The sequence below is a fragment of the Psammomys obesus genome, unplaced genomic scaffold, assembly GCF_907164565.1.
Source record: "Psammomys obesus unplaced genomic scaffold, mPsaObe1.curated_primary_1811, whole genome shotgun sequence".
Taxonomy (NCBI): Eukaryota; Metazoa; Chordata; class Mammalia; order Rodentia; family Muridae; genus Psammomys; species Psammomys obesus.
In genome coordinates, this window is record NW_026596466.1 from 2,808,275 (window position 1) to 2,822,504 (window position 14,230).

Consider the following 14,230-nt stretch of genomic DNA (forward strand, 5'->3'; position numbering starts at 1 on the left):
AGAAGAAGAAGAAGAAGAAGAAGAAGAAGAAGAAGAAGAAGAAGAAGAAGAAGAAGAAGAAGAAGAAGAAGAAGAAGAAGAAGAAGAAAACAGGAAACAAGCTAGGAACCTGCTACAGAGGGCCTCTGAAAGCCAGAAGAAGAAAACAGGAAACAACCTAGGAACCTGCCACAGAGGACCTCTGAAAGCCTCTGCCCTGCAGACTATCAAAGCAGATGCTGAGCCTGATGGCCAACTGTCGGGCAGAGTGAATGGAATTTTATGTAAGAAGTGGGAAGTAGCAAGAGCTGGAGAGGACAGGAACTCCACAAGGAGAGCAACAGAACCAGAAAATTTGAACACAGGGAACCAAGCGTTCAGTCAGTCAGGAAGCTTCTATTGGATGTGGCTCTGCTGAGCTTTCCCTGCTGGTGTCATGAGGTAAGATGTGAAAGCAAGAGGAGGCGTGCAGCTGGCCGGATCTCACCCCGTATGCCATAAGCATGTATGTCTGCCTCCACCTGGACCATGTACAGAGCCTCACACTACAGCCATTCCGTACATGCACAGATTTAGATGTTCCCCAGCTCTCCGGGGCATCATTGGTCTGGTCATGTGCTGTTTTGTTTTTCTTCATCTATAAAAACTGTGAGCAGAACCTCAGCCCTGTGGAGAGACTGCAGCTGAGGGTGTAGGCGAAACCCCAGCTGTCAGCTTGGTAGGTGGTGTTGGAGGACCCCAGCTCCCAGCTGCTGCCTGAAGCATGGCGTTGTTTTGGAGTCTGTGCCCTTGGCTTGTGAGGTCTGTGCTAATTCCAATTAATTAGTGTCTGAATTCCATTGCAAAGATGATCGTGATAACAGAAGTTGGTCTGACACAACAAACATGAACTTGAAAAGTGGCAGGGGTGGCCAGTATGCTCCTGGTCACTGTGGGGACACAGAATGGCTCCCCGAAGGCAGAATATGCACGTAGACCAAGCCTCAGAGGCAGTGTTTGCCCCAGGCCTGCTGCATATGCACATAGTAAAACCCTATGAGCTCACATGTGGCATTTTCTTTCTTATATGTAGTGTGTGTGTGTGTATGTGAACATGCTTGCATGTATTTGGGTGTTCTTTCATGTTTGTGTGCATGCGGACGCCAGAGGTCAATTTAAGCCACTCTCTTTAGTCACCCTCTGCCTTGAGACAGGGTTTTCCACTGAACCTGGAGCTCACAGATTCAGTTAGGCTGGCTGACCAGTGAGCCGTCCTGTCCCTGCCTCCCCAGTGCTGAGATCATAGGCAGATGCCACTGGCGATGGCTTCTTACATAGGTGCTGCAGACCCGAGCTCAGGTCGTCACGCTTATGCTGTGAGTATTCTTCCTCCTGAGACTTCCTCAGCACCAGGCTTTCCCTATAACTGGCTGACGGCTATCTTGGGGATGATGAGACTTAAGAAAACCCTCGAGCAACATGTCAGCACTAGAAAAGTGAGGCTTTCATATACTCTGAATCTGTCTCAGAAAACACTATCGGTCAGGAGCAGGCTATACCCAAGCCAGAGGAGGTGGACAAATGTGCTTTGAGAGGTTCTCAGTCAGTTCTACCTGTATAACGTGAGTACATGACTCCTCCAAGGTATGGTTGAGGGGAAGCTTTTTGTTGTAAACATGAGAGAGATGCAGCCATGGGCATATGGAAGAATCCAGAGCAGGGGGAGACAGGAGAGGACTAAAACACGGCCAGCAGAAAGAGCTGGTTCGCAGGAGGGGAGGGGTGAGAGAAGGAAATGTGGGCAAGGGAGACTAGGAGAGAGGGCAAGAGAGGGGGACAAGCGGGACAAGAACAAGAGGGTCAAAAGGGTTTAGAGAGTACTTGGCCTAAATGGCAGGGTTATATAGGTAGGTATCAGAAGCTGGGGGAAGGGAAGCCCATGAGTTGGGGAAGTTTAGGCAGGGGATGGGGTGAGAAGAGCTGAGTGGAGCCCTGGAACTGAGTGAGCCTGGAGGCCAGCATGTGCTTTGCTATTCTAATAGGCACCACAGCTGGTCATTTGTCCTGAGTTTCTTTTGGGGCTGACAACGGTGACAAACCAAAGATACAGCAGATGATGGAAATGGAAGCCAGTTCAGAGTCACCTTGCAATGGAAATGGGACGGGGAAATTGCCACCAAGTCAATCACAGCACAGCATTATCAGAAATTAACCACAGTCATCGTAACTGGAGCTCGGACAGGGTAGGGAAGGCAGGAAGGAGGAGCAGTTCTGAACAATTGGTAAAATTGTGGCCAGGGAAGAATTGCTTCTGAGAAAGAGGACCAGGTCAGTCTTTCTCCATCAAAAGAGCTTTGCCCCTTTGATGCACAAATCATGACTTGGTCAAACCCATCTTCTTCCACTTTGCTCTGAGGAAGAAGACGCAGGGCCTGATAACTTTGGGGGATGGTGTTAAATTGTTCACGCTGTATTAAGTCTTTGTCAGAAGCAGTTTTATTGAAAGAAACCTCTCCTGCTGCCTCAGGGTCTGAGTTCTCCAGTCAGCTCAGTAAATTAGATTTTCTCTGTACTTCAGGCTTCTAAGAACTAGTTGCCAGTTGCAGGAGGAACCAGGTGATGCTAATTGGGTCTTTAAATGATTGAACAATTAATCAATCTATAACGCCTTAGGAAACTGTTTTTTTTCTGGCATGCTCAATAGAGCAAGATGCTTTGGGAGGCATGGGTCAACCCAGGACTGAGTTCCTGTCACTACAGCACCAGTACACTAGAAGGAAAGACAGGGTTAAAATTCAAGGGGACAATGTTTTGTTTGTTTGTTTGTTTGTTTTTGAGACAGGGTCTCAGCTAGCCCAGACTGGCTTTTAACTTGCTATGTGGCCAAGGATAATCTTGAACTTCCTCCTGTGTCTGTGTCTGTGTGTATATGCATGCTTGCACATTTGTGGGCAGATGTGTGCACGTGGAGGCCTGGGGTTGACCCCAGCTCTCTTCCCTGACTGCACTGCACTTTATTCCTCGAGGCAGGATCTCTCATTTGAATTGTGAGCACACTGATTTAGCTAGTCTCACTCTCTGGTTTGTTCCAGGCATTTCCTACCTCTTTCTCCAGGGTACTAAAACTACATGGAGGCCCCCATGTCCAGCCAGCCTTTGTGGGAGCACAGCACTTTATTCACTGGCTCATCCCTCTATACATCCCAGGCTGGCCTCGAACTCACTGTGTGGGTGAGTCACTGAGAACTTTTAATCCTCTTGCCTTTTCCCCCATCCCCAAATGCTTGGATTACAGACACATACCACCACATCCAGTTTTATTCTGTGCTGGGAACTGAACCCAGGGCTCTGTGCATGACAGGCAGGCACTGTACCTACTGAGCTACAGACCCAGCCCAACCTTGGACTTCGAATCCTGCTGTTTCAACCTCCCTAGAGCTGGTGATACACAAGTGTGTATCAGGAAGCCTGGTTTTATCCCATGCTGGGGGTTGAACTCATGGCCTCATGTGTTCTAGGCAAGCACTGGACTGGACTACAACTCTAGCCTTCAAGGTGGCAGTGTTTGGTGATGAAGAGCCCCGCTGCCAATGTATAGGATATGCCACAGAACCATCTGGAATGCTAAACAGAGAATCAGGTCAGAGCTTACATACATTGCTGTCCCAGAGGATACAGAACACGCCCTCCTGTTTTAACTTAGTAAGTGAAGTGCGGCTTAGACATTTATCAGGCTCCTACCATACACCTGGCTGGGGCAGGCACTTGGAGCTCAGTGGCAGGAGTCATCTCTAGCATGTCACTTGGGCATGAGGACCTGGTCAAAAGTAACACAGAGCCTCAGGGATGGAAGCGCCCAGCTTCACAGCAAAAAGACACACAACGCAAGAGGTGCTATTGCTCTCTTTGAGATGGAGAGAAAGAAACATATGAGCTTTGAGTTCCTGAGAGGCCCTTTTCTCCTGGGCTCAATACAGGACTGGAGACACACTGGCCGGCTCCATTCCATGGCAGGCCTGTGAGGTCAGAGCCTCCATTCCAGCCTGTCAGCTGAGGCAACAGAGGAAGAGGAACCAGGCAGCCTGCTCCAAGTCCCACAGGAAGGGGGGAAGGTCAGCCTAGCTCCTGGGGCTCTCTTGCAGTCAGCAGCCTTATCACCAGTGTGGTGGGCATGAGGCATCACTCAGCCAGTGTCTCCCAGAGACAAGGCTCCATGCTGAAAAGACCAACCGTGGAGCAAGTGGGAATGGGTCATCCCACGGGACGGTCTGTTTTTGAAAAGTCCACCTCAAATGCTCAATATATAAATATAATCTATATGTGTGTGTGCGTGCATGTATATGCATGTTTGTGGATGTGTGTGCCCATATGTGTGTGAAGGGGTGTGTGTGTGCATGTATCTGATGTGTGCCTGTGTGTATGTGTGTGTGCATTCATGTGTATGAAGGGCAGAGGTCAAACTTAGGCATTGTTGACATTTTCACTTGTGGATTTGTGAGATGGGGTCTTTCTCTGGCCTGAAGCTCCCCAATCACTCTAGGCTGGCTGGGCAGTGGGCTCCAGGGACCCTGCTGAATCTGCCTCCCTGGCACTGTGACTCCAAGTGTGCACAACCACGCCCGTTCTTGTTGTCATTTTGTTTTTGTTTTGTTTTTCTTTAATGTGGGTTCTAGGAATCAAACTCTGGCCCTTGCACTTGGAAGGTGAGGAATTTACCAACTGAGCCACCTCCCAGCCCCAATTCCTGTACTTGGCAAAGTGGCTTTTAATTGGAGTGGAGAGAAAGGGGTTCTCGGGCTTTGGAAAGGACATTGTTCGGCACAGTCACTTTTTCTTCCTTTTTCATTCATTTGCTTTCTGAGCAATCATGGAAATGTGACAGACCTGGACGGGAAGGCTCTTGGAGAAGCACATGATGCCCTGTATTTCTTAATGGTTGCTATTATCACCCTCTAACCATGGCCGGTGCTGCAGGGTCCCCAGATCTTTGCACGAGTGAGTGTGTGTGTGTGTGTGTGTGTGTGTGTGTGTGTGTGTGTGTGTGTGTGAACATGTATGCATGTGGAGACCAGAGAACAGCTTGCATAGAGCGGACTCGTTGCTTCCACCTTTCTGTTAGATGTGGGGACCGAGCTCTGGTCACGAGGCTTGTCTGGCAGGTACCTTTGGCCCCCGAGTCATCTCACTGCCCGCTATCATCTCATTTTCGGAAACAGGGTCTCTTCCTGGATCTGGAGCTGCACAACTCAGCTAGGCTGGCCGGCCAGCAAGCTCTAGGGACGGTCTGACTCTGCCTCGCCAGCTCTGGGATGGCAGGCACTAGCTGGTCAGCAAGCTTTAGGACGGATCTGTCTCTGCCTCACCAGCTCTGGGATGACAGGCACTCATAGCCATGCCCAGTGTTTCATAAGGGCATTGAGCATTTATATAAGGTCCTTGTACCTGCCTGGCTGGCATCTCCCCGTCTGAACTATCTCCCCAGCCCCAGGAGCTCTCCAGATCTAACCGTGTACCGCTCTCCCCACTCATCCCGACCTGGAAGAGTACAGTGTTTATTACAACAGTAACTCCCAGGGGCCTACAGCCTTCTGAATCAGTTCCGCAGCCCGTGGCACCCAAATTGGTTTGAATCACAAATCTGCAAATATTTCTATCTTTAGTGATGAGGTGTTTCACCATTGCAGGAAGCCTATTATTTTATATATACAGCAACATTTGCTGAAAAATGTATTTTACTTAGAGGAAATCAAATAAGTAAATAGTGGGGAAGATATGTAAATCAGCGGAACATAAAAACGGCACAGAATAAAAAGAACGTGCCGCACTGGAAGTATGCGATTGGGCTGGTGCTGACAGGGTCTTTATGAACTGCTAACACTTATTTATTTGATACCTGGGCTGGATGATCTAAGAGTTCTCAAAGGTAGTTTTTAAAAAATGTGAATAGCATGGAGAATTATGCGATTTCACTGGCTGAGTTCACCAACATCATCAAAATGATTTTTAAAAAATTCCTGCCTCTGACATAATCTGATTGGCCTGCTCTTTGATCACCTCCCCCTGAGGCGGGGAGCAGCCCTACCAGGCCACAGAAGAGGACAATGCAGCCACTTTTGATGAGAACTGATAGACTAAGATCAGAAAGGAGAGGAGAACCTCCCCTATCAGTGGACTTGGGGAGGAGCATGCATGCAGAAAGGGGAGGGAGGGTGGGACCGGGAGGGGAGGAGGGAGGGGCTTATGGGGGGGATACAAAATGAATAAAGTGTAATTAATAAAAAAAAAAAAAAGTAAAAAAAAAATTCCTGAGCTGAGGGGGGCAACAGAGCTGGGCTTTTGATAGACAGTGGTGCCTTATATGTTCATTCCACGCCTTGGCGGCACGAGGGCGTGGAGGCCAGTCAGTGGCCCGAAACACATACTCATCAATGTACTCCTACCTGCCTCCAGCCGACAAGCAGTCAGTGTGCATTAATTGAGCACTTGTTGTATGCCAGGCACCCGGGATGCACACATTCACTGCCGAGGGACTTCTGGAAGGAAGGGGCTTGAGATGGTAGCCTCCCCTCTCCCAGCGTGTCTGATGCTCTGAGGAGGGTGGGCCAGCATGAAACTGGGAGGTGCCTGTGACTGAACGGCAGGAAACTGTCCTGGGGCGGAATGCTAAAGCATAGAGAAGCAGGAGCCCTGGGGTGACACCAGCAGAAGACCCTAGCCACACCATGGAGGCAGCAGGGGCCTGAGGACAGGGCAGGGCAGAGAGAGCTCGGGGGTCTGAGGGCCTCAGTGCCAACGGGAGAAGACCCTGGCTGCCCAACGCCACGTGGGGCCCACAGGTGCTCTGAAGGTCTACACTGGGCTCCAGGGTCACCTTGACTTTACTCCCCAGGGATGACCAGCATCTAAGGAGAATCAGAGTCACCCTGGAAAGGGACAGATGGCAGGGGGAATGGGTGAACAGTTTCAGTTCCAGGACTGGGTGCTACACATCATTAACTCTCTGTGTGTGTGTGCGTGTGTGTGTGTGTGTGCAGGTGTGCATGTGGAAGTTAGGGGTTTCATCAGATATCTTCCTCAATCACTCTCTCTCTCATTATTTGAGACAGCATCTATTACTTAACTGTGCTAACTGGTTCTGATACACTGCCCGGCCAGCGGGCCCCAGCGACCCACCTGTCGTGCCTCCCTAGCTCTGGGATTATAAGTGGACATTGTGCCTAGCTTTATTATTGTTGCTGCATATCCAAACTCAGTGTGTGCATGCATACTTGCATACACGCATGGCAAGAGCATGTACTACCCATAGAGCCACAGCCCAGCCCCTTCATTAAACTTCTGGTATTTATCTCTTATGCAGGTGTGTATGCCTTATGTGTGTGGGTGCTGGAGGAGGTCAGAAGAGGGCGTCAGATCCCCTGGAGCTGGACTTACAGGTGGTCATGAGCTACCCAATGTGAGTGCTGAGATCTGAACTCTGCAAAAGCAGCAACTGCTTTTTAGCTGCTGAGCCATCTCTCCAGCACACTCATTGACCTTCTAAACTCCTCTGAGTGGGAGAGCTGGCACCTGCTCATTCCTGAGTCCAGCGGACACACACAGAAGGCCTAGTGTGGCTCTCTGCAGGCGCTCTCTTCATCCTTAATCCCTTTAGCAGATGCTGGGGACTCAAAGACAAATGAGACTCCAGGTTGGATGCAAAGTGATGCTATTTTTAGGGGATGCTTTCTGTGTTCTAGGGCAGACCTGCAAGAGAAACCACTCATGGTTGCCTTCTGACAGCACAGCATGCACTGCCGTGGCCGGGATGGGTGTGTACTTGGGCATCAGGCCCTGGCTCCCGCCCTGGCAACAGTGAGGCTTCGATGCTTTCTTTGCCGGTTACATTTTGTGCCTGTGTGCTCAGGGACCTTCTGGGAGGGCATGTTTTATACAGAAAATAAATACACATTGAAAAAGGGGGGCGTTGCCAGCAGGCCTTTCAGCTAGCTCCCTGCTCTGTGAGCAGAGAGGGGCACAGAGAGGGGAGAGAGGGCTTCTGGCCCCCACCCCAGCCCAGGACCCAAGGGGAGCTCTAGATTGGAAGCTGGTTGCTGTCTTAAAGACTGTAAAGGACTTCATGGTGTCATCTGGGCTGACTTAACTTGGAGGTCTAGTTGGCAGCTTGGCTCTGGGTTTCTGGATAGGATGACGTGAGGTTTTTACCACTCAGAAACTCTGTTGGGCAATCATGTAGAACTCATAGCTATGTAATGGCAATGAGGTAAACACCCTTAATGATTGGGCGTGTATGCAGGAAATGTGAAGTATTCATGGGGACCATGAATTCATCTATGTAGGAATGAAACATTTTGAAGCCACAAAGAGAATGGGACGGGGGAGGGGGTGAAGGAAGGAGGAGGAATAAAAAGAAAAAAAGAGACGGGACTAAGGTGATATAGCTCAGTTGGTAAAGGGCCCGCCTTGCAAGAATGAAGACATGAGTTTGACCCCTAGGACCTGAACAAAAATGTCGCATGTGCTTGTAACCGTATCACAGATGAGTTGGAGGCAGGTAGATTTCTGGGGTTCCCTGGCCAGCCAGACTAACCATCTCAGAATGTTTCCGGATAAAAGTGAGGGACCCTGTGTCAAACAAACAGGAGTTGCATAGCTCCTGAAAAATGGCATCTGAGGTTGACCTCTGACTGTCACACCTAGCATCCCTATCCTTAACATAGGTACATGTATCTCTCCAAATGTGCATGCACACACGTGTACACAAACAAATACACACGTGGGTGGGAAAGAAGGGGGGAAAAGGCCTTTCAACATACACAGCTGAATGGTGGGCTGTGCCAGCCTCAGGCTGATGGCTTGGAACAGCATGTGGGCATGCATAGGTTATGATGGCCGTGCAAAGACTAGAGAGGCTCAGTACTCACATCACTTCCAGCCGTGCCGTTCGGGAGTCATTTCCTCCCTCAGAGACAATCTCACAGGTGTAGTCCCCGATGTCCCCTGACCACGTCTGGCTAATGAGAAGGGACCCATCCTTCTCCACCACGACCCTGGAGCTGCTGGATGGTGTGATGACCACGTTGTCCTTTTTCCAAACGTAGCTGTGGGCCAAGCAGAGGGCTGGTCACAAACCCCCCACGGGAGTGGGATCCCCGCCCTTCCCTCATAATGAGGTGCAAGCAGCTGGCGTGTTGGGGAACAGTAAAAATTACCGAGTTACACTTCTGAGAAGTATGAGCTTGGGGCTGGGGAGATGGCTCGGTGGTTAAGTGTGTACTGCCCTTCCAGATGCCCCAAGTTTGGTTCCCAGAACCCACAGATCAGATGGCTCACAAACACCTAGAACTCCAGGGATGGGGATCTGACACCTCTCTCTCTCTCTCTCTCTCTCTCTCACACACACACACACACGCATGCACACGCATACGCACGAATAAAAATAAATATTTTTAAAAGGCGAGCTATATGGTATGGTGGGGAGCAGACAGATATCTGGGTTACCATAAAAGCTCAGGGAAGCTTTGGTGACTGAAGCAGGACAGTGATGGCTGGAGGGGTGGTTTAGTTGGTAGGAGCTTGCCGCTCATTCAGAAAGACCCGACTGCAATCCCCAGAATCCGAATTAGAGGCTGGGGGTACTGGCACACACTAGTCGTCTCAGCACTAGGGAAGCAGCCAGGTAGATCCCAGGGGTCACTGTTCCCCCACGTTGGCTGAACCAATCAGCTCCAGGTTAATAGAGAGACCCTGTCTCAAAACAAGGTGGAGATCTGGGCAATGGCTCAGTGTGTGAAGTGCTTTCTGTACAATCATTGAGTCTGGGGTCCGGCTCTCCAGCACCCACATGAAAGCTGAGTGGCCATGGTGGCGCAGCTGTAATCCAGGCACTCAGAGGAAGAGAAGGGACTCCCACAACAAGCTGCCCCCTCCACTGGCTGAATTTGGGTTTGGAGGAAACCTCGCCTATCTCAATGAAGCGGGGATGCATCAGCAGCATATACCTCTGGCCCCACATGTCTGTGCACACCATTGTACACAAAACACACACAACCTCCATACAAGTGCACCACAGATACACCACCCCCAACACACAGGTCCAACGAACACAATCCCCAAATAGGACAATGAAGACAACTGTGAAAGTGTCTGAGCAAGTGTCTGCGAGACGGGGACTCCGAGTCCTGTCACCTACGGAACTGAAGACACCCAGCTCTCCTGCCTCAGGAACGCTGGCTAAAGAGCCCCAGAGAGGCACCCCCCCTCCCCCGGAGCAAAGCTCACTGCATCTCAGAACCTGACTGCTAAAGGCCCACCACCCTGGCAGGCAGGCGGGCTCTGACGCCACCTTCCTTCCTCATTTAATCTTTATGACCATTTTGGCACATTTTCCTTTTCCAATATAGACTCAATTAAGAGCCTGTCCAGCCCTAAATGTCCCTGGGCAGGGCCCCTACTTATGGCTGGGCGAGATGGAAGTGCTGGCTTTTCTTTATTAGAATAATATGATCACATTTTGAAAATGTACTGGCCCCTTCTGCCCTGAATATTCACAGCACAGACCTTTGTGAATTGGTCACAGGAGGTCACTCTCCAGCACAAGAGACAACAGCTAAGAGTCCACTTGAAGAGAAAGGACAGATTGCCCTGTATAGCGGGGTGGAGGTGGGGATGGCCCTCCAAAGTGGGGACAGCCCACGTCCTTCACAGAAAGGGTGTCTCCTCCAATAACCATGTTGGTGCTGCCAAGGGACCATCCCAGGGGCTGCTGCTGAGCTCTTGGAAGTTTTTTTTTTTTTTGTTGTTGTTGTTGTTTGTTTTGTTTTGTTTTTCATATCCTGTCACTTTTACAATAAAAGAATTCTTGTCTGGGTGTGAAAGAGATCTCTGGGTAGGCCTCCCAGGCTCTCCTCAGTTAACCCTTCACTTGCTGCTTCCTTTGGTTTTCGAATTTGCTGTTCTTGGAATTAGCACACACTTACATCCCAGCCCTGGAGACTCTGGAGGGTCAGGGGCGACATGGAAATGGATGGTTTGCCAAACACCTGCACTGAAGAGGGAGGGAAGGGTCAAGTCTCTGAAGGCAGTTCTCAGAGTGTGCTTCAAGAGCCATCCCCTCTGCTCAGAGTGAGTCCCGTCCCTCCCTCGGTGAAGTGCTGCCTTTCAGAACCAAGGCAGGATGACAATGCCCCTGTGGTGTGTTTCTCTCCATCCCTGCCTTCCTGCTTCATTTGCTTTCAGGGTTGACTCTGAAAACTCACATCTATTCTGCCCTTTGAGGCAAAGCTCATGGCTGAGGGACACCTGTCTGCAGCCGGACTCTTACCTGAAATGACCCGTTTTTGGGGTTTTAGTTTTGAGACAGGGTCTCACTGTGTAGCCCTTGATGTCCTGGAACTTGCTATGTAGACAATGCTGGCTTCCAGGTCACAGAGATGCCCCTGCCTCTGCCTCCTCAGTGCTGGGATTAAAGGAGTGCGCCACCATGCCCAGCTTTGTTCTTGTTTTGAGACAGGGTTTCCTGTAACCAAGGCTAGCCTTGAATCATGTGTCTGAGGGCACCATTCAATTTCTGACCCTCAGTTTTCGCCTCTGGAGTGCCAGTGTATGCACCCCCATGCCCAGTGTATGCAGTGTCGGGAATGGAATCCAGGGCTTCATGCATGCCAGGCAAGCACTCTATAACTGAGCCACACGCCAGCCCAAGTATCACAATTATCATCATCAACTTCCAGTCTACATAGTGTCCCACTTGGCACTGGGGAATCTCCAAGCCGCCTGCCCCCCCCCCCCCCCGTTTCCCCTTTACTGCCTTGGACACCCGCATGCCTTTCTTCTGCCTGCTATATATGAAAACCATCCTTGCAGGATAGAAAACCCCTCCTGAGCATTGCAGAGCTCCCATGTCAACACTACTGAAATCCTATTCCATCCCTCTGGATTTTTGTCTCATTAAGTATCAGTCCCTGACAAGTGCGTTTTACAGACAGTGTATTAACCTTGGCAGGGAAATCACAAAAAACGGTATTGAAGCCGTGGAGTGGAGCATAGCCCACTGTAAATAATACATAAGGCTGGAATGGAAGACGGATCCCTGTGATTAATGATGGAGCCTGCCACTGGGAGATGCCATCATCAGGGATCTGCTGCTAAAATAGACCCTCCCAAGCTCTCCCTTCTCTTCTCAACTTTCCCTCCATTAACCCAGAGACTCTTAACAAGTCCTAAAGAATGAGAACAGGGTAAGCGACCGGAGAGAGGTCCGAGGGTCATGGGTGGCTCCGCAGCACAGCGTGGCTGTCGTCCCCTTAATCACGACACGGTCCTCTGGGGGTTGAACGATGGATGTTCGATCTGAAACAACACAAGTCACAGCCCAATGAAATCACCAGCGTTCGACTGGTGCCCCCTGGGGATGAGGAACTGGTCATCTGACATCAAAGCCTCCGAATTCTCTCTCATCTTGGCAAAAAGGGGTGTAAATGGACGTGCTCAGTGGTGCTCAGGGAATGGCAAACAAGCCTCTCTGTGTGGCAGCAAAGCCAGCCAACCCACACACTCCTAAGTCACCCCAGGTCTCCAAACTCCCCAGGAGACAGACAGACCTTGTGCAGTCCTGTGCTGCAGGTTAAGGTCTGGACTCTCTGGAGTGTCTCCCTGTGTGTTTTGGGGATGTGTGAAGGTCAGAGGCCAATCTCAGGGGGTTGCTCCTCTGAAACTATCTGCCTTGTGTTTATGACGGGCTCTCTCACTGGCCTGGAACTCACTGGTTACTGGCCAGCAAGCTCCCAGCATCTGCCTGCCTCACACTCCCCATCACTGACAAGCTTGGGGCCAGCGCTCCCAGCAATTCTGTGTGGGTTCTGAGGACCAAACTCAGGTCCTCCAGCTTGCAGGTTAAGCACTACACTGAGTAGTCCTTACAGCCTAAAATCTGGATTCTTAAACTAGTGGAGATGAAGGCCTGTCCTTCCACGTACTAGGGAGGATGAGACAGGAGCATCACATTCAAGGCCAGTTTGGGTTGCTATGGAGTGAGTTCATGGTCTGCAAATTACAGGATAAGTTTAAGAGTAGTCTAGGATTATGAGACTCCATTTCAAAAGAAAGGGTTTAAAAAGGGGCTGGAGATAGCTCAGTGGTGGAAGTCGTAGGTTTAACCCTTGGTGCTGTAAATGAATGCATAAGTAAATAAATAGTATGCGAATAAAATCTATATTTTTTGCTAGGATAATTTTGTCTTAAAACCTCTCTAGTGTCCACGCAGCAGCCTGTGACTTTGGAAGGTGACTTCATTTGTGCCGACTGAGTTAATAAGAGTGTAAACCTGGGGTGGCTGCCACCACTCCTGATTCTGGAGAGTGAGCATGGATGCCTATCCCCACGGTGATTTTACAAACAGCTAGGCTGAGAAAGCGGGGCAAGTCTAGTGGCCACTGAGCTGATTCACTGCCACTTAGCTTAGCATGGCCCTAACTCTGGTCCTCAACAGATCCACGGAACTTTCTGGAGTGTGATCTATAGAGACTCAGACCTTATTTTTTTCCCTTTTCCACAAGCTTGTAAATGTGAGGCTAATGTTTCTTCAGGCATGAGACCCGGTTGACTCCGACTTTCAAACAGAATGAAGCCTCTTTTTTAGTACTTTGTCAATACTGTAGGAATTTAAATGCAGTTTTAAAAAAACTCGATGCTTTGAGACTACTGAATAAATTTTTTTAAAGGGTTGTTTGAGGCTGAAGAGATGGCTCGGTGGTTAAGCGTGCACTCTGCTCTGGCAGGGGACTGGGTTCAATTCCCAGAACCCATGTGAGTGGTCTGAGATCCCAGCTTCAGAGAGTCAAAGGCCCCTTTCGGCCCATCTGCCACCCGGACATAAGTATAATTAAAACAAACAAACAAAAACAGAATCTTAAAAATTCCATTAAAAAGATCATTTATCAAAATGTACAGTGACGGCATGGGGGAAAATGCCAAATATGAGCAGAAGTTGTTTGTGTGTGTGTGTGTGTGTGTGTGTGTGTGTGACTGTGTGCACATGTATGTGTTTGTGTGCATGCAGAGGTCAGAGGTCAATGCTGGGTGTCTTTTCACTGTACTTGAAGCACAGATGAGACGGGCTGTCTTGTGAGCCCCAGCCATCCTCCTGCTTCTGTTTCCATAGCACTGGGGTTACAAGTATATGCCTGATTTTATGTGGGTGCTGGGGATCAAACTCATGACCTCATGATTTCAGGTCAAGTATCTTATTGACGGAGCAATCTCTTTAGTCTCCAAC

At 49.8% G+C, this 14,230-nt stretch overlaps 1 protein-coding gene across 1 annotated transcript in view; it reads right to left on the reverse strand.

The window, feature by feature from the left end:
• Window positions 1-14,230, reverse strand: part of LOC129670104 (protein sidekick-1-like) — a gene marked incomplete at its 5' end in the record, with an annotated part of 897,806 nt that overhangs the window by 210,252 nt on the left and 673,324 nt on the right. Inside the window, 2 exons of the mRNA XM_055598542.1 lie at window positions 8,880-9,056; window positions 12,204-12,306. Of these exons, the coding sequence (XP_055454517.1) occupies window positions 8,880-9,056; window positions 12,204-12,306 (280 nt within the window). The remainder of the gene's footprint in view (window positions 1-8,879; window positions 9,057-12,203; window positions 12,307-14,230) is intronic.